Genomic DNA, 25,211 nt, shown 5'->3' on the forward strand with positions numbered 1-25,211 from the left:
TTGCAAAAAAAATGCGTATCGGCAAGGCATGGGAAAATGCCGATCCAGATCCAGTTAAAAAAAACAATTCCGCTCCGTGTTTTCCAACGCACCGATTTAAATAATACATTCCACTTTTCTGCTGCTCCCTAATTTCCGTTCCGCATTTTCCAGCACACCTTCAACACATCCACAGGTCTGTGGATTCTCACGCAGTTGCTTTTAGCTGCTGGCATTACACGACAGGCTCTTCTCACTCTTTCCTGTGTCTCCCTCTCACAGACAGCGAGCGCACCTTCTTACATACGTCACATACTGTCACGTCATACGTCACATACGTATACGTCCTCCCCGAGCAGAGAGGTAGCAGCATGGCTAACGTTAGCTGTGATGCTAGCGCAGCCGTGTGACCAACGCTCCCTCTAAGGTGCGCGCTTGTGCAATTGCGCACTGTTTAAGCGTCCTCTGCGCATAGCAATTATATGCCACGCACAAAATCAAATAAAAAAATAAGCGCATAACAATTTTCGACACACCTTCAACACATCCACAGGTCTGTGGATTCTCACGCAGTTGCTTTTAGCTGCTGGCATTACACGACAGGCTCTTCTCACTCTTTCCTGTGTCTCCCTCTCACAGACAGCAAGCGCACCTTCTTACATACGTCACATACTGTCACGTCACACGTCACATACTGTCACGTCATACGTCAAATACTCTCACGTCATACGTCACATACGTATACGTCCTCCCCGAGCAGAGAGGTAGCAGCATGGCTAACGTTAGCTGTGATGCTAGCGCAGCCGTGTGACCGACGCTCCCTCTAAGGTGCGCGCTTGTGCAATTGCGCACTGTTTAAGCGTCCTCTGCGCATAGCAATTATATACCACGCACAAAATCAAATAAAAAAAATAAGCGCATAACAATTTTCGACATACGGACAGTTTTCGTCATCATTGTTCAAATATTGTGACGTCTGTCGAGACGCTTATCTCCGTTCGGTGCCACACGCCCACACCATCAAAATGCCCAGGCAAAAAATTTCCACATCAACACCGTATGAAAAAATTTGTGATTTTTTTTAGTTGTGATTTCCTTCTCTGCATGAAAGTTTAAAAGTAGCATATATTAATGCAGTATGAAAAAGAATGTTTTAATGTAGACATGCAAGCCTTAAAAGAAAATGTTGAAAATCAAGACTACATTTCCTGCAAATGAGTGCATTTCTACCCTATATTTTAACTTTAGATTTATTCTCATATCAAACTCTTTTGGCTGTCTTTTGGACACTTACATCCGGCGCCCCCCTCCACACCCTGGATTATAAATAATGTAAATAATTCAATGTGATTATCTTGTGTGATGACTGTATTATGATGATAGTATATATCTGATAGTATATATCTGTATCATGAATCAATTTAAGTGGACCCCTGGAAAAACGTATTCGGGTGTTACCATTTAGTGGTCAATTGTACGGAACAGGGCCGGCCCGTGGCATAGGCCGTATAGGAAAATGCTAAGGGCGCCGTCCATCAGGGGGCGCCACGCCAGTGCCACAAATGTTGGAGAAAAAAGAAAAAAAAGTTGGTACTATTATTTCTAAATCATAATCCCACATTAATTAAAATGCAAAGTAAAGCCTATTTAATAGAAATATTATTTGTTACAACATTACGCCCCCCCCATCCCCCGCACGGTGCGCCCCCTCCCTTCCCGTATCATGACTCTTTTTGGACGTCACCACATCAAAAAATCAACACAAGATGTCAAAACGGCCAAAACTGTCAGGTGCACAGGGAAGAAAAAAGAGAAAAGAAGAGGAGGAGAAACGAGAAAAGACAGAGGTAGCAGGTAGGTAACGTTAGCCTACATGAAATTATTTGTCTGTTACAGAATGTGATAGTAACCTGGCTTTTTAGCATTAAGCTAATGCTACATGATTTGGCAATTGCTAATCAATAAATAGCTAGTTCTGTTTTAACGTCGGGTTAATATTGTGGAGGGGGCTAAATTGTTATGGAAAATAATAATGTAACGTTAGGTAATTACAGTACTCCCACCTTACATTCCTCAGGGACATTTGTATTAGATCTTTTAAGCAGGTGTTTTTTGTTTACATTGTTATTGCCTTCTGGTTAGCTAATGTTTGCCCTGCAGGTAATAGTCACTTTTCCACCCCTTTATATATTAGGTATAGTTATAAGCCTAATTGTTAAAGTGCACATCATTAATGTTAATTAAGCAATGTGTATGTAAAAAATATTGTATTTCATATATTCATATATTCATTTTTTATTTTTTGCATTCATTTATTTATTCATATTTTTTTTTATCTTGTTAACTATTCTGATTGTTAATTTGCTTTCTTTAAGTAAAAAAAAGGTCAAAGACAAAGCTATTCGGTTTCTTGTGAGTATATACACTTCACTGCCGATGTGGGGGGGCGCCACCTAAAATCTTGCCTAGGGCGCCAGATTGGTTAGGGCCGGGCCTGGTATGGAATATGTACTTCACTGTGCAACCTACTAATAAAAGTCTCAATCAATCAATCAAAACACATAGAATCATCATACTGCTGTGATTATATGCATCAAGTGTTCATTCAAGGCTGAGGCAAAATATCGAGATATATATAGTGTATCGCAATATGGCCTTAAAATATCGCAATATTAAAAAAAGGCCATATCGCCCAGCCCTAGTTCAATGATGCCATTTCTGTTTGTCATGTATCATTTTGTCTATTTTGTGTTTATCCTTGAATAAACAGGTCAGTTTCTTGTTACCAACCATTGTGTATTATTCAAACTCCCCTAATTCAGCTGGCTAGTTGTTATCAAGAGTACTAAAACCCTTTTCAACATGATTCTGACAACTAAGTAGGCTAAATAACTTTAAACTTTAATACTACTCGGATAGGCCAGTATCGGTCAGTATCGGTATCGGATCGGAAGTGCAAAAACCTGGATCGGGACATCCCTAGTCTGGGGCCGGTATATCTATTTTTATGAACACTAATACAAAACCTCACAATAATGTCTGATTGAATGCTAAAAACGCTATGACAGACCGCCTTAAAAAACCTAATGGAATTTTAAAATGTTCTATGAACGATAAAACACCGAATATTGACAAAATATGAATGTCACACCCCCTTTTGATCGACATATTTTACAATCAAGTGAAATGCAACAAAAATGCAACAAACAGTGAAATATGAACGCGAAGGGTACAAAATAAACCCACCTACAATCTGATATATCTGATACATCACTAAGCTTTAGAACTTTGTTGTGAAAATCTCCTTCCGCGTCTGTGGAAACGCTTCCCGCCCACACTGCTTGGTGCCTCGTCTGAGCTGCTGTGACGTAGATGACCATAGTAACTAATTAGATTACCATAGTAACTAATTAGATTACCATAGTAACTAGTATATCACCCAAAAGCACAGATTCCAACCATTGAAATACTTAGTATAGTTGAAGACTTACAGTCATTAGAAAACATCTCTGCACATCATAATGGCAGATACACTTTCCATCTTAAAGATCTCAAATAATTATTTGGGAATGTCCGGCGGGCCAGATTGATCAAGCTCAACAGGCCGCATGTGGCCCCCGGGCCTTAATTTGCCCAGGTCTGCTTTAAACCATAACCAAGCATGCATCACTATAGCTCTTGTCTCAAAGTAGGTGTACTGTCACCACCTGTCACGTCACACCATGACTTACTTTGAGTTTTTTGCTGTTTTCCTGTGTGTAGTGTTTTAGTTCTTGTTTTGCGCTCCTATTTTAGTGTCTTTTTCTCTTTTTTTGGTATTTTCCTGTAGCAGTTTCATGTCTTCCTTTGAGCGCTATTTCCCGCATCTACTTTTTCATATTTCAGTTGTTTTTATCCTCCTTTGTGGGGAGATTGTTGATTGTCATGTCATGTTCGGATGTACATTGTCTTTGCTCCACAGTAAGTCTTTGCTGTCGTCCAGCATTCTGTTTTTGTTTACTTTGTAGCCAGTTCAGTTTTAGTTTCGTTCCGCATAGCCTTCCCTAAGCTTCAATGCCCTTTCTTAGGGGCACTCACCTTTTGTTTATTTTTGTTTTAAGCATTTGACGCCTTTTTTTTACCTGCACACTGCCTCCCGCTGTTTCCGACATCTACAAAGCAATTACTGTATTTTTCGGAGTATAAGTCGCTCCGGAATATAAGTCGCACCGGCTGAAAATGCATAATATAGAAGGAAAAAAACATATATAAGTCGCACTGGAGTATAAGTTGCATTTTTGGGGGAAATGTATTTGATAAAAGCCAACACCAAGAATAGACATTTGAAAGGCAATTTAAAATAAATAAAGAATAGTGAACAACAGGCTGAATAAGTGTACGTTATATGAGGCATAAATAACCAACTGGTATGTTAACGTAACATATTATGGTAAGAGTCATTCAAATAACTATAACATATAGAACATGCTATACGTTTACCAAACAATCTGTCACTCCTAATCGCTAAATCCCATGAAATCTTATACGTCTAGTCTCTTACGTGAATGAGATCAATAATATTATTTGATATTTTACGCTAATGTGTTCATCATTTCACACATAAGTCGCTCCTGAGTATAAGTCGGACCCCCGGCCAAACTATGAAAAAAAACTGCCACTTGTAGTCCGAAAAATACGGTACTGGTTTTAGCTATTTGGCTGTTCTAGTTTCTATTTGTATTTATTTTTTTATTATCTTTTTAATTTTTATTTTTTTTAATACACTGTAGCACTTTGAGGTTGTTTACTCAATGTAAAGTGCTTTTTACAAATAAAATATATTATTATTATTATTATTTGAGAACGGGTACACAAACTAGGAATTTTTATTGTTGCAATCGTGCAACATAAAAACAGAATACACTGCAAAAACTGAAATCTAAGTAAGATGAAATATCTCAAATAAGGGTGATATTGGCTTTTCTTATGTTAGAGTGTTTTACTTGTTTTAAGTGTTTTGCTCCTAAATGATCTCAGTAAGATATTACAGCTTGTTGCTGAGATTTGATGACCTATATTGAGTAAAACATGCTTGAAACTAGAATATCAACTGTTGCAAAGCTGTGTCATCAACACTCACAAGTATAAAACTACTTTTTTTAAAGTAATCATTTCTTACTTCGGATTCAGGAGGAACAGTGTGGTTTTCGTCCTGGTCGTGGAACTGTGGACCAGCTCTATACTCTCGGCAGGGTCCTTGAGGGTGCATGGGAGTTTGCCCAACCAGTCTACATGTGCTTTGTGGACTTGGAGAAGGCATTCGACCGTGTCCCTCGGGAAGTCCTGTGGGGAGTGCTCAGAGAGTATGGGGTATCGGACTGTCTGATTGTGGCGGTCCGCTCCCTGTATGATCAGTGTCAGAGCTTGGTCCGCATTGCCGGTAGTAAGTCGGACACGTTTCCAGTGAGGGTTGGACTCCACCAAGGCTGCCCTTTGTCACCGATTCTGTTCATAACTTTTATGGACAGAATTTCTAGGCGCAGTCAAGGTGTTGAGGGGATCTGGTTTGGTGGCTGCAGGATTAGGTCTCTGCTTTTTGCAGATGATGTGGTCCTGATGGCTTCATCTGGCCAAGATCTTCAGCTGACCTACTCAGTGGCCTAGTGACCTACTCAGTGGCCTAGTGACCTACTCAGTGGCCTAGTGACCTACTCAGTGGCCTAGTGGTTAGAGTGTCCGTCCTGAGATCGGTAGGTTGGGAGTTCAAATCCCGGCCGAGTCATACCAAAGACTATAAAAATGGGACCCATTACCTCCCTGCTTGGCACTCAGCATCAAGGGTTGGAATTGGGGGTTAAATCACCAAAATGATTCCCGGGCGCAGCCACCGCTGCTGCCCACTGCTCCCCTCACCTCCCAGGGGGTGATCAAGGGTGATGGGTCAAATGCAGAGAATAATTTCGCCACACCTAGTGTGTGTGTGACAATCATTGGTACTTTAACTTTTTTTACTTAACTCTCGCTGGATCGGTTCGCAGCCGAGTGTGAAGTGACTGGGATGAGAATCACTACCTCCAAGTCCGAGTCCATGGTTCTCGCCCGGAAAAGGGTGGAATGCCATCTTCGGGTTGGGGAGGAGATTTTGCCCCAAGTGGAAGAGTTCAAGTACCTCGGAGTCTTGTTCACGAGTGAGGGAAGAGTGGATCGTGAGATCGACAGGCGGATCGGTGCGGCGTCTTCAGTAATGCGGACGCTGTATCGATCCGTTGTGGTGAAGAAGGAGCTGAGCCGGAAGGCAAAGCTCTCAATTTACCGGTCCATCTACGTTCCCATCCTCACCTATGGTCATGAGCTTTGGGTTATGACCGAAAGGACAAGATCACGGGTACAAGCGGCCGAAATGAGTTTCCTCCGCCGGGTGGCGGGGCTCTCCCTTAGAGATAGGGTGAAAAGCTCTGTCATCCGGGGGGAGCTCAAAGTAAAGCCGCTGCTCCTCCACATGGAGAGGAGCCAGATGAGGTGGTTCGGGCATCTGGTCAGGATGCCACCCGATCGCCTCCCTCGGGAGGTGTTTAGGGCACGTCCGACCGGTAGGAGGCCACGGGGAAGACCCAGGACACGCTGGGAAGACTATCTCGCCCGGCTGGCCTGGGAACGCCTCGGGATCCCCCGGGAGGAGCTGGACGAAGTGGCTGGGGAGAGGGAAGTCTGGGCTTCCCTGCTTAGGCTGCTGCCCCCGCGACCCGACCTCGGATAAGCGGAAGAAGATGGATGGATGGATGGCATTTCTTACTTCAAGCATGAAAAAAAATAATGTACTTAATTTAGGAATATTTTTTAACATATTGAGCAAAAAGGTCTCTTTTTTTTCTACCAAGAAAAGTGCACTTGTTATTAGTGAGAATATACTTATTTTAAGGTATTTTTGGGTTCATTGAGGTTAGCTGATTTTACTTGTTTTGGAAAGTCTTGACAAGCCGAATTTTCTTGTTCTATTGGCAGATAATTTTGCTTAATTCAAATAAAATACCCCTCATTTTTATATATTTTTTTCTTGTTTTTGAACACTGACTTTTTGCAGTGCAGGTACTAGACTGGCCTGCCTGTAGTCCAGACCTGTCTCCCATTGACAATGTGCGGCGCATTATGAAGCCTAAATTACCACAACGGAGCAAGAATGGGAAAGAATTCCACCTGAGAAGCTTGAAAAATGTGTCTCCTCAGTTCCCACACGTTTATACTGAGTGTTGTTAAAAGGAAAGGCCATGTAACACAGTGGTAAAAATGCCAACTTTTTTGCAATGTGTTGCTGCCATTAAATTAATGGCGGTAGCGAGGTCCTGGGTGAGTTCATGTGCAAGCCCCCCGCCCCCGCCCTCCCGAGTCTTTCCGAGGGAAAGGTGATCGTATTTGGATTTAAACGACAAGGCCACAGAAGTAAGTACGCGTGTCAGGTGACGCTTTAAACACAGCCCCGTAGTCCGATTGTGATCTGATTACCGGCAAAAACCCCAAGTACTATCTCTTAGCCCGTTTAGGTCTCCCGAGAGATACCAATCTATGTGATACTATGAGAGCGAAAACATCTTAAAGGCTGCTTGTCATAACAGCCGTTAAAGCCCGCCGATTAGCGTCCGTTGTTTATTTAAGGTAGCGAGCAGCGCCTTTTAAAAGTGTATTCACAGGAAATTAAAGTCTAAGTGAGTGAGAAGATTTAGTTTCTTCCAAGTTTCACAGTCCAGCTACCAAAAAAAGCCTAATTATATCTATTAGGTGTTTATTGTTTCGCGTTATTAACGTCTGGGGCCCCCGTGCTTACTTAAAATTAAGAAACGCGGACTGGCAATTTGTTTTAAGTGCTCAGTCCGGGTGTCTTATTCGGACATTTTTCCATCTCAGATTTGACCTCCTCGGCTCCCGACTCCCTCTTTCAAAATATTACCTTTTCTGTCACGGCCAAGACGCATCGGGGGCCAAGTGACCCCCCCCCCGGATAGGATGGATAAATATGCGGCAAGAATGTTGCTTTGAAATCACTGTCTGGATAAAGTTCCTCTGAAATTAATGTTCTTCCTCCTGGGCCGCATGTCTCACATACTTGTACTCGCTCTGCATTGCTGAGGTTTACACTCCACAGCACGGATGTGGACATGGGAGACAAATTGCGATTGTATCTCGCCAAAGACACGTTATTAAGGGCAGCAATTACACTGCAAAAAGTGAAATCTAAGTAAGATGAAATATGTCAAATAAGGGTGATATTTGCTTATTTTCTGTCTGATAAGATAATTCTTCTCACTAAGCAGATTTTATGTTAGAGTGTTTTACTTGTTTTAAGTGTTTTGCTCCTAAATGATCTCAGTAAGATATTACAGCTTGTTGCTGAGATTTGATGAGCTATATTGAGTAAAACATGCTTGAAACTAGAATATCAACTGTTACAAAGCTGTGTCATCAACACTCACAAGTATAAAACTACTTTTTTAAAGTCATCATTTCTTATTTCAAGCATGAAATAAAAAAAATCATGATTTTGACACAATTGTGTCTCATAATTAAAACAGATGACAGCCAAATGGACTTTGCTGTTTTATTTCCAATGAAACAATAGAAAAGAGGTACTCATATAGTAGTACAGTTGGCACAGTACAGTAAACTGACAGTTAATATTTAAACATTTAACATTTCAAACAATTTTGAACAGAAATAGTTCATGCACATTCAGGTAAATTCTTCAAAATTACAATTAAAAAACATTTGGTCGGAGGCCGGGCTGTAAATATATATATATATATATATATATATATATATATATATATATATATATATATATATATATATATATATATATATATTCGGGCTGCAACTAACAATTAATTTGATAATCGATTAATCTGTCAATTATTACTTCGATTAATCGATTAATAATCAGATAAAAGAGACAAACTACATTTCTATCCTTTCCAGTATTTTATTGAAAAAAAAACAGCATACTGGCACCATAGTTATTTTGATTATTGTTTCTCAGCTGTTTGTACATGTTGCAGTTTATAACTATGGACTGGACTCTTACTATTATGTTGGATCCACTATGGACTGGACTCTCACAATATTATGTCAGACCCACTCGACATCCATTGCATTCGGTCTCCCCTAGAGGGGGGGCGGGGCGGGGGGGGGTACCCACATATGCGGTCCTCTCCAAGGTTTCTCATAGTCATTCACATCGACGTCCCACTGGGGTGAGTTTTTCCTTGCCCTTATGTGGGCTTTGTACCGAGGATGTCGTTGTGGCTTGTGCAGCCCTTTGAGACACTTGTGATTTAGGGCTATATAAATAAACATTGATTGATTGATTGATTGATATATATATATATATATATGTATTCCTTGCGCACTAATTGACTGAAAGAGCACGCACTTGGCGCGATGATGTCATTTTATCGATGAGAAAATGCAATAAATGTAATGCCGAGCGCATATCATTATGTCAAGATAATAGCACTAGCATTTACTTCATTTAAGAATATTTTTCAACATATTGAGCAAAAAAGGTCTCATATTTGTTTTTTCTACCAAGAAAAGTGCACTTGTTATTAGTGCCGGGGGTGCGACTTATACTCAGGAGCAACTTATGTGTGAAATGATTAACACATTAGCGTAAAATATCAAATAATATTATTGATCTCATTCACGTAAGAGACTAGACGTATAAGATTTCATGGGATTTAGCGATTAGGAGTGACAGATTGTTTGGTAAACGTATAGCATGTTCTATATGTTATAGTTATTTGAATGACTCTTACCATAATATGTTACGTTAACATACCAGTTGGTTATTTATGCCTCATATAACGTACACTTATTCAGCCTGTTGTTCACTATTCTTTATTTATTTTAAATTGCCTTTCAAATGTCTATTCTTGCTGTTGGCTTTTATCAAATACATTTCCCCCAAAAATTATACTCCAGTGCGACTTATATATGTTTTTTCCCTTCTTTATTATGCATTTTCGGCCGGTGCGACTTATACTATACTATATCTGCTGCTATAAAAACATTTGTTATTGCTTTAGCCCTGTCTGACTCACCGAGGAGAGACTGCTTGAATGCGGTGGTGACGCTTCAAATGGGTTAGCATGTGTTATGAGAGTAGCGTATGTGTGTGTGTGGCCCTTTAATATGTGACAGCATGTGAGGTGAGTGTGTGGGCGAGGGAGCGGTAGCGTGAGTGCGGGGAGTGTCTAGTGTTTTGTTGGATTGGCTGTGTGCAAGACCTCAATAAAGCCACGATTTGCAACTAATCGCCGGACTCGTCATTTACCCTGGAGTCCGGAGCTGTGGAGACCCACTGCCGGGTAGAGTGAAGGGTGTTGCCCCCCGGGAATACATCGGCCCTGGAGGAGTGTCTCCCCTGCGCTCCTCGACTACGGTCTGGGAGCCGGAAGCAGGAAAGGTGCAACACGTGTTTGACGTGTCGTCAGAAGCAGCTGCTGAACAATGTCGGCAAACCCTCCGTCCTCCATTGTTGTATCGCACAGCCAAAGTGTTCCCAAACGGGAGATCTTAACGAGGCAGGAGGGTCTTCCAGCTCTGGCTTTTACATGTTGTCCTAGCCCTCGTTCAGTACACCTCCGAACCGAACCGAAACTCCCCGTACCGAAACGGTTCAATACAAATACACGGTGTTAATACGGTTCAATAGCACATTCAACCCCTTGAGTCTGACTGAACTGCCATTGTTATCTCAGTCACTCTATATGCAGTCATTGGGCAGTCTGCATGTCAGTCATTTTACACAGCAACAGGTGATTGGTTTTCCTATGCTCTATGTTGAATAGAAGGAAAAGGGGTATAAGGGTCATAAGAGCAGGCGGACTGACGGCGGAGTGGAGTGTTCTAATTCTTGGGCAGTCATCACAGGAAGCCAGCAGGGGGTATAGCGAGGGGTTGGCGGGGTCAGAGCTGAGCACCACTAAGCAACCTTTCTCTTCATTAGCAGCCTCCCTAAGGGGGGCCGGATAGGGGTGCCTTCAGCGGCCCACCTGTCCAGAAGATTATTGAACCGACTAACCAGCGGCTATACACACACACACACACACTTCTCTCCCCTCTCATGATTCACCAAGTACATCGGGAATCACGACTGGCCTGACAACCTCCTTTTTTTTTTTGCGCTTTTGACTTCAAGTCGCCGCGTGATTGGCTGAAGCCCAGCATTTTTTTCAACATCAGAAATCATCTTTTTCGCTATTAAAATTGTTAATTCTTCACTTTTTTTAATTTAAAAAAATAATTTTAAATAATTGAAAAAAACAATAAATAATAATGAAATAAAATAAATAAAAAAAGGATTCACATTTAAGTTAAATGTGTTTTTTATTCAGTTTGGTAGGTATCTAATGCTTAAACCAAAAATAAACAAAAGGTGAGTCCCGATAAGAAAAGGCATTGAAGCTTAGGGAAGACTATGCAGAATTAAACTAAAACTGAACTGGCTACAAAATGAACAAAAATAGAATGCTGGACGACAGCAAAGACTTACTGTAGAGCAAAGACGGCGTCCACAATGTACATCCGAACATGACATGACAATCAACAATGTCCCCACAAAGAAGGATAAAAACAACTGAAATATCCATCCATCCATCCATTTTCTACTGCTTATTCCCATTGGGGTCGCGGGGGGCGCTGGAGCCTATCTCAGCTACAATCGGGCGGAAGGCGGGGTACACCCTGGACAAGTCGCCACCTCATCGCAGGGCCAACACAGATAGACAGACAACATTCACACTCACATCCACACACTAGGGCCAATTTAGTGTTGCCAATCAACTTATCCCCAGGTGCATGTCTTTGGAAGTGGGAGGAAGCCGGAGTACCCGGAGGGAACCCACGCAGTCACGGGGAGAACATGCAAACTCCACACAGAAAGATCCCGAGCCCGGGATTGAACCCAAGACTACTCAGGACCTTCGTATTGTGAGGCAGATGCACTAACCCCTCTGCCACGTTTGGTAGGTATCTAATGCTTAAACCAAAAATAAACAAAAGGTGAGTGCCGCTAAGAAAAGGCATTGAAGCTTAGGGAAGGCTATGCAGAATTAAACTAAAACTGAACTGGCTACAAAGTAAACAAAAACAGAATGCTGGACGACAGCAAAGACTTACTGTGGAGCAAAGACGACGTCCACAATGTACATCCGAACATGACATGACAATTTAACAATGTCCCCACAAAGAAGGATAAAAACAACTGAAATATTCTTGATTGCTAAAACAAAAAGTAGAAATATATCGCTCAAAGGAAGACATGAAACTGCTACCGGAAAATACCAAAAAAAGAGGAAAAAGCCACCAAAATAGGAGCGCAAGACAAGAACTAAAACACTACATACAGGAAAACAGCAAAAAAGTCAAAATAAGTCAGGGGGTGATGTGACAGGTGGTGACAGTACACCTACTTTGAGACAAGAGCTATAGTGATGCATGCTTGGTTATGGTTTAAACCAGGCCTGGGCAATTATTTAGAGAAAAAAATGTGTCTGGGGACCGGTATATCTATTTTTAGAAAAACTAATACAAAACCTCACAATAAAGTCTGATTGAATGCTATAAATGTTATGACAGACTGCCTTAAAAATTGAATGGATTTTTTTTTCTAGGAACGATAAAACCCTGAATATTGAGAACTTATGAACGCCACACCCCTTCTCCATCCACATATTTTACAATCAAGCCAAATGCAAAAAAACACAGCGAAACATGAACGTGAAGGGTAAAAAACCCACCTACAATCTAGATATATGTGATACATCACTAAGCTTTAGAACTTTCTTGTAAAAAATCTCTTTCCGCGTCTGTCCCTGACACCCACATTTCAGGCTCTGGAAACACTCTGTGGAAACGCTCCCCACCCACACTGCTTGGTGCCTCATCTGACCTGCTGTGATGTAGATTACCATAGTAACTAGTAGGGTTGTACGGTATACGGGTATTAGTATAGTACCGCGATACTAATGAATCATATTCGGTACCATACCGCACTTATATTGCCATATATCAGCTACTGTGTGGAAGTGTGGGGGAACACATATAAGAGTAACATAAAGGCATTGTATCAACTACAGAAAAGAGCTATAAGGATTATTCATAAAGTAGATTACTTAGAACACACTAACATATTATTTATTAATTCTGGTGTATTGAAATTACAGGAGCTAGTAAAGTTACAGACATTATGTGTCATGTTTAAGGCTAAAAGTAAAACATTACCAGCAAATTTACAAAAAAATGTTTGTCATCACTTGTGAGAATGAAGAGCATAGAAGAAAAGGTCATTTCCAACATCAGTATTCAAGGACAACTTTAAAACAAATGTGTATATCAGTGGTGGGGGTTCAACTATGGAATTCTCTTTACAATGAGATAAAAGACTGTAAAAATATATTCCAATTGAAAAAAAATATATAAAGACAGAACAATAAGATCATATAGACAGCCATAAGTGTTTACATTTTGCTTTATATTTATTATTTTACTTTGCCTGGTTTTGTATTTGTTTTGTATCATCCCGTGAGGTGTATATTACTTTTTTTTTGTTCGGTTTGTACTTCATGAAGTTTTGCACTTGTTGTGTTTTTTTGTTTGTTTTCGTTATATTTGGATGTAATTGTTGGTTTATATGATATCCATTAAGTAAGACTACGTTTTATGTTGAAGGGAGCAGGAAAATATACGATTTTTCCTCATCCTGCTCCTTCTCAGGCATTGGTGTGTAAATGTATAATTGAATAATTGAGGTATATTTGTCTATCGTATCAAAGATGCACATCAATGAAGGAGATAAATAAAAACGCCACACCCTAAGATTGTTGGTTAGAATAAAGCCAATAATGCAATTTTCTCTGGTCCCCTTTATTTAGAAAAGTATCGAAAAGTATCGAAATAATCTTGGTATCAGGGCAACACTAGTCACTAAAATATCTTGCAAAAGCGCAGATTCCGAGCATTGAAAGACTTAGTATAGGTCAGGGGTCGGCAACCTTTACCAGTCAAAGAGCCATTTTGACCAGTTTCACAAATTAAAGTAAACAATGGGAGCCACAAAAATCTTTTGAAATTTATCATGAAATAACAGTGTTTACGAAGTTGGTTTTTTTTGCTTTGTGCTATGTATAAACCAAGGGTCTCAAACACACGGCCCACACCTTAATATGAAAATGTAATGCTAGTGCGTCATACTTGACAAGCCGTAGTCTGCCGACGTTCCCGGCATACTACGAATTTCAGGGCAACTATTCTCTCGAAAGTGCTGTGATGGTACAGCATTTAGCGCTCACTACAACCACCTTGCCAGCCCAGCCACACGTTGTTTGGGGCTTTTGCTTGCTCACGTAAGTGACAGCAATTCATACTTGGTCAACAACCACACAGGTTACACTGACGGTGGCGGTATAAAAAACTTTTTTACTAATAATGCGCCACACTGTGAACCCACACCAAACAAGAATGACAAACACATTTCGGGAGAACATCTGCACCGTAACACAACATAAACACAACAGAACAAATACCCAGAATCCCATGCAGCCCTAACTCTTCCGGGCTACATTATACACCCCCGCTACCAGAGGTGGGTAGTAACTCGCTACATTTACTCCGTTACATCTACTTGAGTAACTTTTGGGATGAATTGTACTTCTAAGAGTAGTTTTAATGCAACATACTTTTACTTTTACTTGAGTATATTTATAGAGAAGAAACGCTACTTTTACTCCGCTACTTTTATCTACATTCAGCGCGCTACTCGCTACTAATTTTTATCTATCTGTTAATGCACGCTTTGTTTGTTTTGGTCTGTCAGACAGACCTTCATAGTGCCTGCGTTTCAACAAATACAGTCACTGGTGACGTTCACTCCGTTCCACCAATCAGATGCAGTCACTGGTGACGTTGGACCAATCAAACAGAGCCAGGTGTCACATGACCTGACTTAAACAAGTTGAAAAACTTATTGGGGTCTTACCATTTAGTGGTCAATTGTACGGAATATGTACTGTACTGTGCAATCTACTAATAAAAGTTCCAATCAATCAATCAAAAATGTGAAGGAAAAAATACCCTTTTTTTATTTCAACCGTTGATGTGTGAGGGAGCAGGGTTGGGGTGGGGGCGGGGTTTGGTGGTAGCAGGAGTGTATAATGGAGCCCGGAAGAGTCAGGGCTGCATGGGATTCTGGGTATTTGTTCTGTTGTGTTTATGTTGTGTTAAGGTGCAGATGTTCTCCCGGAATGTGTTTGTCATTCTTGTTTGGTTTTGGTTCAAAGTGTGGCGCATTATTAGTAAGAGTGTTAAAGTTGTTTTATATGGCCACCGTCAGTGTAACCTGTGTGGCTGTTGACCAAGTATGCCTTGCTGTCACTCACGTGTACTAGCAGAAAATTCATATAACAAAAGGCTGGGCTGGCACACTGACAATGCAGATTGTAGAGGGTGCTAAATGCTGTACCGTCACGACACGCCCTTATTATTATTGCAAGGGTGAAAATCGGAGAATATTAATTACGGGAGGTTTCTGCGAGAGGCACTGAAATCCGGAAGTCTCCCGGGAAAATCAGGGGGCCGGCAAGTATGCAGCTGAGCCGCATCAGAGTGATCAAAGAGCCGCATGCGGCTCCGGAGCCGCGGGTTGCCGACCCCTGGTATAGGTGAAGACTTCCGGTCATTAGAAAACATCACTGCACATCATAATGGCAGCTACACTTTACATCTTAAAGATCTAAAAAAAATATTTGGGAATGTCCGGCGGACCAGATTGAGAAGCCAACTTTGAGACCTCAGAATTCGGGTGATGGGGGTGGGCGGGGTTTGGTGGTAGCGGGAGGGTGTATATTTGTAGCGTCCCGGAAGAGTTAGTGCTGCAAGGGGTTCTGGGTATTTGTTCTGTTGTGTTTATGTTGTGTTACGGTGCGGATGTTCTCCCGAAATGTGTTTGTCATTCTTGTTTGGTGTGGGTTCACAGTGTGGTGCATATTTGTAACAGTGTTAAAGTTGTTTATACGGCCACCCTCAGGGTGACCTATATGGCTGTTGATTAAGTATGCCTTGCATACACTTATGTGTGTGTAAAAGTCTCATATATTATGCATACCTGCCAACTTTTGAAATCAGAAAAACCTAGTAGCCAGGGTCCAGGGGCCACAGGCCCCGGTAGGTCCAGGACAAAGTCCTGGTGGGGGGTTCAGGCTTCGCCCCCCGACGCAAAATGATTATTAGCATTCAGACAGGTTAAAATGTTGCTAAAACCATCACTTTTCTATCAGTCACAGTGACTTTTCAAAACAAAAATATTACAGCAAAAATCATATGGGTTGATTGACATGTTTATTCTGTAAGCTAACTTCAATAGTTTGAAATTATTTTGACAGTTAATGCCAGTTATCCTGTCAACCTTTCACAAGACTTCAATTTTTTAATTGAAAGTATAAACAGTATAAACACTTTTTACAGTAAACAAATGGTAAAACAGTACTAAACAATTCCATTAAAAAAAAAATTGGTGTCATTATTAACTTTCTGTCCAAGCTTGTATAATCTACTGCCTTGTTCAATTGTAAAAAATATTCTGTGCCTAAAATTCACATTTCTATCACAATTATCATACTGTAAACATGGTAAGCTAACTTCATTAAAATTAATAGTCCTGTCAATAGCATGGAATTACAATTCAAATGTAGTTTTTTTGTAAGCCTTTCAAAAGAATTCAAAATATGAAAAATTAATGAAAATTAATTTAAGCCATCAGACACTTGAAAAGTGGCACATCACATCTCTAATGTAATCATTTGAACTTTTCAACAGAAATAGCACTGCAAAAATATTAAGGACATACTTCTGTATTTTGGTAGTTATGCTGTCAACATTTAACAAGATTTCTTCAAATTGGACTTGAAAGCATAAATAGTATAAACACTTTTAACAGTATAACAGTACTAAACAATTCCAATAGATAACATTGGTGTCATTACCTTTTTGTGGCTAAAATCCAAATGTATTCTAGTCCATGCTCAATTATTGCCTCCGTAAATAAAACTTCGGCATTTATCACATCCAAAGAATCTGTTTGGGCGACGAAAAACGTTGAAAGTTTTCCACTTGTATCGCTAGCAACGGCATTAGACTTGTGTTTTTTTGTCCCAACGTGGTCTTTTACATCGCTAATTCCTCCGTGTCCGATCGAAAAATCTTGTCTGCACAAGGTGCAATTCGCGTAGTTTTCACCCTTTTTGGAACGGATAATTATTCCCGGATAGGCTTTTGAATATTCTTCACGGAATGACTGCAGTTTTCTTTTCGGTTTAAGACTCGTTTGCGATTTTTCTCCGGCTGATTCCATGATCGTTCGCTCGTTTGGAAACAATGGCAACTGGTGCCTCGTGCTTGGCAGCGGTGCTATAAATAGCCTCGCGCATGGCATTCGGAATGGCTCGATAGGAAGTTACGGGAAGCAGTGTCGATTGTCATTGTTGTTACGCGATTTCGTGAATAAAACTTTAAAAAAAAAAAAAAAAATTTACATTAATGAAAAACCGTTTTTTTTATCACTGCAACCGTAACCCGGAATAGGTTGATGAAAACCGTACTAATTACGGGAAAACCGGAGTAGTTGGCAGGTATGTATTATGTGACAAGGCCGGCACGCTGTTTGTATGGAGGAAAAGCGGACGTGACGACAGGTTGTAGAGGACGCTAAATGCAGTGCCTTTAAGGCACGCCCCCAATATTGTTGTCTGAGTGGAAATCGGGAGAAATTCGGGAGAATGGTTGCCCCGGGAGATTTTCGGGAGGGGCACTGAAATTCGGGAGTCTCCCGGGATAATCGGGAGGGTTGGCAAGTATGCGCATGTGGCCCCTGGGCCTTCATCTGCCCAGGCCTGGTTTAAAGTCATGTCCAACAATTGTGACGACTTTTTACTGTCAACTGAGTTTCGTTTTGTAATCATTTCTGCTGGTGGTGTGCCTCCGCATTTTTTCAACGCAAAAAAAATGTGCCTTGGCTCAAAAAAGGTTGAAAAACACTGACTTAAAGGGGAACATTATCACAATTTCAGAAGGGTTAAAACCATTAAAAATCAGTTCCCAGTGGCTTATTTTATTTTTCGAAGTTTTTTTTCAAAATTTTACCCATCACGCAATATCCCTAAAAAAAGCTTCAAAGTGCCTGATTTTAACCATCGTTATATACACCCGTCCATTTTCCTGTGACGTCACATAGTGAAGCCAACACAAACAAACATGGCGCATAGAACAGCAAGCTATAGCGACATTAGCTCGGATTCAGACTCGGATTTCAGCGGCTTAAGCGATTCAACAGATTACGCATGTATTGAAACGGATGGTTGTAGTGTGGAGGCAGGTAGCGAAAACGAAATTGAAGAAGAAACTGAAGCTATTGAGCCATATCGGTTTGAACCGTATGCAAGCGAAATCGACGAAAACGACACAACAGCCAGCGACACGGGAGAAAGCGAGGACGAATTCGGCGATCGCCTTCTAACCAACGATTGGTATGTGTTTGTTTGGCATTAAAGGAAACTAACAACTATGAACTAGGTTTACAGCATATGAAATACATTTGGCAACAACATGCACTTTGAGAGTGCAGACAGCCCAGTTTTCATCAATTAATATATTCTGTAGACATACCCTCATCCGCGCTCTTTTCCTGAAAGCTGATCTGTCCAGTTTTGGAGTTGATGTCAGCAGACCAGGGAAGCTAGGGTCGATAGGGGGTTTAGCTCGCTCGTCTGCGGGAACAAACTGCCGCCATTGCTTGCCGTGCTACCGAGGTCCTTTGTCCCTGAATTGCTCACACACTCCGGCAGATTCAATGGGGGTCTGGCGGCAGATTTCTTTGACTTTATCGTTGGAAATGCATCTGCTTTGAGTGTCGCAGGATATCCACACATTCTTGCCATCTCTGTCGTAGCATAGCTTTCGTCGGTAAAGTGTGCGGAACAAACGTCCAATTTCTTGCCACTTTGGCATCTTTGGGCCACTGGTGCAACTTGAATCCGTCCCTGTTGGTGTTGTTACACCCTCCGACAACACACCGACGAGGCATGAGGTCTCCAAGGTACGGAAAACAGTCGGAAAAAAACGGAAAATAACAGAGCTGATTTGACTCGGTGTTTGAGAAAATGGCGTTGTGACGTCATCGCTCCGAAAGCGAATATTAGAAAGGCGTTTAATTCGCCAAAATTCACCCATTTAGAGTTCGAAAATCGGTTAAAAAAATATATGGTCTTTTTTCTGCAACATCAAGGTATATATTGACGCTTACATAGGTCTGGTGATAATGTTCCCCTTTAAGCTATTCCAACACAACCGTCATACTTCACGTTTTTGAACTTCACGAACAATTACCTCGGGAGTTTCTGCTTTTACTTTTGCTCACAATTCACTCTCGTGATTCGGATCCGGCCGACTCCAAACACCTGCCGGAGCGAGGCGGCCGACCTTGTTGTGCTGAGGGAAATGTTTCTTACCTGCTGCTCCTGCTGCCATAGTGAAGAGAGCAGCACACTGATAAAAGTAATGAAATGACACCGCTGGAATGTAAATTGGCATTCTTCACTAGCAGCACCGGATCGGGCCTTACAGAACATCCCCACACACACACACACACACATTGGCCAGGCTACAAATACTGTGCAAGAGACACACACTCACTGATGAATGTGTGAAAGTACTTTAGTGGTGCTTTCAAGTGCGGGCCATTTATCTCGCACTGTTTCGTTATTTCTGCTCCCGCCTTCCTCTGAGCTGTCTCGTATAATGTACAGAGGTGGGTAGTAACGCGCTACATTTACTCCGTTACATCTACTTGAGTAACTTTTGGGATAAATTGTACTTCTAAGAGTAGTTTTAATGCAACATACTTTTACTTTTACTTAAGTATATTTATCGAGAAGGAACGCTACTTTTACTCCGCTACATTTATCTACATTCAGCTCGCTACTCGCTACTAATTTTTATCGATCTGTTAATGCACGCTTTGTTTGTTTTGGTCTGTCAGACAGACCTTCAAAGTGCCTGCCTTACTGGTGACGTTTCACTTCGTTCCACCAATCAGATGCAGTCACTGGTGACGTTGGACCAATCAAACAGAGCCAGGTGGTCACATGACCTGACTTAAACAAGTGGAAAAACTTATTGGGGTGTTACCATTTAGTGGTCAATTGTACGGAATATGTACTGTACTGTGCAATCTACTAATAAAAGTTCCAATCAATCAATCAAAAGTGTGAAGGAAAAAAGATACTTTTTTATTTCAACCGTACATCCCGTCAAAAGCCTAAAGACTGACTGCACAGTTCCTGTCTTCACAATAAAAGTGCCGCTCCATCGCGCCTGCGCTTTCAAAACAAGAGTCTCCGAAAGCCAGCGCAAACAAGCGAGCAAGCTAAGGAGTTTGACGCCAATATATTTCTTGTAAAGTGTATAAAAACGAATATGGAAGCTGGACAAATAAGATGCCAAAAAACCCACCACTTTCATGTGGTATCAGACAGAAAGGAGGAACTTTTCTTCTCCTCCATTTGAAAACGTGGACGTTATCATCACTACTGTCTGATTACAATCAATGCAAGTCATCAGAATCAGGTAATACAACAACTTATATTCTAGTCTTCATGAAAGAAAGGAATCTATATGTTAAACATGCATGTATATTCATTAAAACATCTTTAACATGTAAACAAAAACAGCAAAATAAATACATATAAATTATATACTGTATATATCAATGTATATGTATGTATGTATATATATATATATATATATATATGAGTGTGTATGTTACTCATCAGTTACTCAGTACTTGAGTAGTTTTTTCACAACATACTTTTTACTTTTACTCAAGTAAATATTTGGGTGACTACTCCTTACTTTTACTTGAGTAATAAATCTCTAAAGTAACAGTACTCTTACTTGAGTACAATTTCTGGCTACTCTACCCACCTCTGATAATGTACGACACGGACATGACGTGTGTGTGTGTGTGTGTTTTGCTACTTGTGTTACAAATTGCATGGACTCTAGATTAGAAGACATCACTATGAAATATCATCATCACCATATCAATGTACCAAAACAAAAACAGTGGCTATTACAAGAAATCACAAAAACCAGCTTAATAACGTGACAAATGTCAATGTGAGCATGAAAATGCATTTAAAAATAACATGTTTGCCTAAAGATTCTTAAATATATCAAAACTGTCATCTTTGTACTTTGTAAACACTTTAAGTTTGAGGAGTTTCTTGAAGTGGATCATATTAGTACATTGTTTGATTGCTTTGCTTAATCCATTCCATCATTTAATTCCACATACTGATATACTGAAGGTCTTAAGTGTTGTACGTGCATACAAATGTTTTAAATTACATTTCTCCCTAAGATTATATTTCTCCTCTTTTTTTGAGAAGAATTGTTGTATATTCTTGGGTAGCAGGTTATAGTTTGCTTTGTGTATAATTTTAGCTGTTTGCAAATTCAATATGTCGTAGAATTTCAGCATCTTTGATTCAAGTTGTTTCATTACAGCATGTCCGAAAAGGAGTAGGAAGAAGCAGAGCTTATTTAATCCAACTCCTTTTCACGCCATTGCAATTTTATCCAATTTCGTTGTGCTCTGTAACAGAACCGTGAATAAATAAATAATGAATAAATAATATACCATAGTAAGCAAACAAATATTAAATACATAAATAATATTTGTGTCAATAAAAAAAAAGGGAGAAAAGGGTTCAAAGATGTTCATCATAATTCTTGTTCCGTGTACTTTGTGAACACTTGTAGTTCGAGTTAAAATTCAATATGAGACAAAAAAAATGTTTTTCTTCTGTCTGGAGTGTATTTAAAAAAAAAAAATTAATCATTATTAATGAATACAATTTCGCAGTACAAGCAAAACTTATATATGCACTGATGCGTTCAAATGACAGAAATAAAAGTTGTAAACGACTAAATCAGATTCTGATTTGTTGTAAATGATTAATTAGAATAACAAAAAAAAAAAACGTATTTACCATGGTTGCATGTTGCATCTGGCAGAACTCCGCGAAACTCCTGGCACTTTTTTTTTTTGGTAGTGTGCAAAACTTGTCCGCGTCCTCAAAAAAGTCGTCTTTCGCCCTCCAGCGGAGGGGGGACTTTCTCCTCGCCGTGTGTTCCTTGAATCTCTCAGTGGTCGGTTCGGAAAAACTTCTCGCCGGGTTAGTTGTCACTTTTCCGGGGTTAGGGTGATTAGCGGTGGTCGTTATTCTTTTGGCTTCGAGGGTGCTTAATTCTCGCTGCTGCTGCTTCCTCTCCTCCTCCAACAAGCGCGTCAAAGCAGGTTTGGAAAGTCAGATGGTGACGCGCAATCACCACGTCCCCTTCTTCTTCTTCTTCTCTTTCTTCTTCTTCTTCTCCCGCCAAATGAGTCAACGAACACAAAATATAAGTCTTACTTTAAGAAATAGCCACAAGGACGATTTTTTAAAAACACTTCCCTGCCTTCAAAGTCACCGGGACGGAGCTCCGTCTTATAATGAAGGCAACACATGACGTAAGTGTCTATATTAGCCGGTTAAAAGTGAGCATCGATGTCATAATGCCATTAAAATGTGAGGTGTGCCTAATGTTATGGCCAGGTGATGCATTAAGACAGGGTTTGGCAACCCAAAACGTTGAAAGAGCCATATCGGACCAAAAATACAAAAATAAAATCTGTCTGGAGCCGCAAAAAAGGAAAAACCGTTTATAAGTCTTATAATGAAGGCAACACATAACGTAAGTGTCTATATTAGCTATAATAGCCTACTATCAAAAATACTTATGTGTCGCAGGCTGTTAAAAAGTCACTTTTTGGTGGTGGTTTAAATTTTAAAAGTGGAATTTTGCTACTTGAATGCCGGTTAAAAGTGAGCATCGATGTTATAATGCCATTAAAATGTGAGGTGTGTCTAATGTTATGGCCAGGTGATGCATCAAGACAGGGTTTGGCAACCCAAAACGTTGAAAGAACCATATTGGACCAAAAATCTAATCTATCTGGAGCCGCAAAAAAGGAAAAGCCGTTTAAAAGTCTTATAATGTAGGCAACACATGACGTAAGTGTCTATATTAGCTATAATAGCCTACTATCAAAAAGACGTATGTGTCGCAGGCTGTTAAAAAGTCACTTTTTGGTGGTGGTTTGAATTTTAAAAGTGGAATTTTGCTACTTGAATGCCGGTTAAAAGTGAGCATCGATGTTATAATGCCATTAAAATGTGAGGTGTGCCTAATGTTATGGCCAGGTGATGCATTAAGACAGGGTTTGGCAACCCAAAACGTTGAAAGAGCCATATTGGACCAAATATACAAAAATTAAATCTGTCTGGCGCAGCAAAAAATGAAAAGCTGTATATAAGTCTTATAATGAAGGCAACACATGACGTAAGTGTCTATATTAGCTATAATAGCCTACTATCAAAAAGACGTATGCGTCGCAGGCTGTTAAAAAGTCACTTTTTGGTGGTGGTTTAAATTTTAAAAGTGGAACTTTGCTACTTGAATGCCGGTTAAAAGTGAGCATCGATGTTATAATGCCATTAAAATGTGAGGTGTGCCTAATGTTATGGCCAGGTGATGCATTAAGACAGGGTTTGGCAACCCAAAACGTTGAAAGAACCATATTGGACCAAAAATACAAAAATAAAATCTGTCTGGAGCGGCAAAAAATGAAAAGCTGTATATAAGTCTTATAATGAAGGCAACACATGACGTAAATGTCTATATTAGCTATAATAGCCTACTATCAAAAAGACTTATGTGTCGCAGGCTGTTAAAAAGTCACTTTTTGGTGGTGGTTTAAATTTTAAAAGTGGAATTTGCTACTTGAATGCCGGTTAAAAGTGAGCATCGATGTCATAATGCCATTAAAATGTGAGGTGTGCCTAATGTTATGGCCAAGTGATGCATTAAGACAGGGTTTGGCAACCCAAAACGTTGAAAGAACCATATTGGACCAAAAATACAAAAATCTAATCTCTCTGGAGCCGCAAAAAAGGAAAAGCCGTTTAAAAGTCTTATGATGAAGGCAACACATGACGTAAGTGTCTATATTAGCTATAATAGCCTACTATCAAAAAGACTTATGTGTCGCAGACTGTTAAAAAGTCACTTTTTGGTGGTGGTTTGAATTTGAAAAGTGGAATTTGGTACTTGAATGCCGGTTAAAAGTGAGCATCGATGTCATAATGCCATTAAAATGTGAGGTGTGTCTAATGTTATGGCCAGGTGATGCATTAAAACAGGGTTTGGCAACCCAAAACGTTGAAAGAACCCTTTTGGACCAAAAATACAATCTGTCTGGAGCGGCAAAAAATGAAAAGCTGTATATAAGTCTTATAATGTAGGCAACACATGACATAAGTGTCTATATTAGCTATAATAGCCTACTATCAAAAAGACTTATGTGTCGCAGGCTGTTAAAAAGTCACTTTTTGGTGGTGGTTTGAATTCTAAAAGTGGAATTTTGCTACTTGAATGCCGGTTAAAAGTGAGCATCGATGTCGTAATGCCATTAAAATGTGAGGTGTGCCTAATGTTATGGCCAGGTGATGCATTAAGACAGGGTTTGGCAACCCAAAACGTGGAAAGAACCATATTGGACCATAAATACAAAAATGTAATCTGTCTGGAGCCGCAAAAAAGGAAAAACTGTATATAAGTCTTATAATGAAGGCAACACATGACGTAAGTGTCTATATTAGCTATAATAGCCTACTATCAAAATGACTATGTGTCGCAGGCTGTTAAAAAGTCACTTTTTGGTGGTGGTTTAAATTTTAAAAGTGGAACTTTGCTACTTGAATGCCGGTTAAAAGTGAGCATCGATGTTATAATGCCATTCAAATGTGAGGTGTGCCTAATGTTATGGCCAGGTGATGCATTAAGACAGGGTTTGGCAACCCAAAACGTTGAAAGAACCATATTGGACCAAAAATACAAAAATAAAATCTGTCTGGAGCTGCAAAAAATGAAAAGCTGTATATAAGTCTTATAATGTAGGCAACACATGACGTAAGTGTCTATATTAGCTATAATAGCCTACTATCAAAAAGACGTATGTGTCGCAGGCTGTTAAAAAGTCACTTTTTGGTGGTGGTTTGAATTTTAAAAGTGGAATTTTGCTACTTGAATGCCGGTTAAAAGTGAGC

At 40.1% G+C, this 25,211-nt stretch overlaps 1 protein-coding gene across 2 annotated transcripts in view; it reads right to left on the reverse strand.

Moving 5' to 3' along the window:
* Window positions 1-22,336, reverse strand: part of bnc2 (basonuclin zinc finger protein 2) — a 639,658-nt gene extending 617,322 nt beyond the window's left edge. For both annotated transcript variants that reach the window (XM_061922938.1, XM_061922940.1), the window contains exon 1: window positions 22,053-22,336. In XM_061922938.1, the coding sequence (XP_061778922.1) occupies window positions 22,053-22,070 (18 nt within the window). In that variant the 5' untranslated portion in view covers window positions 22,071-22,336. The remainder of the gene's footprint in view (window positions 1-22,052) is intronic.
* Window positions 22,337-25,211: the final 2,875 nt, after the last annotated feature.

The sequence above is a fragment of the Nerophis lumbriciformis genome, linkage group LG27, assembly GCF_033978685.3.
Source record: "Nerophis lumbriciformis linkage group LG27, RoL_Nlum_v2.1, whole genome shotgun sequence".
NCBI lineage: Eukaryota > Metazoa > Chordata > Actinopteri > Syngnathiformes > Syngnathidae > Nerophis > Nerophis lumbriciformis.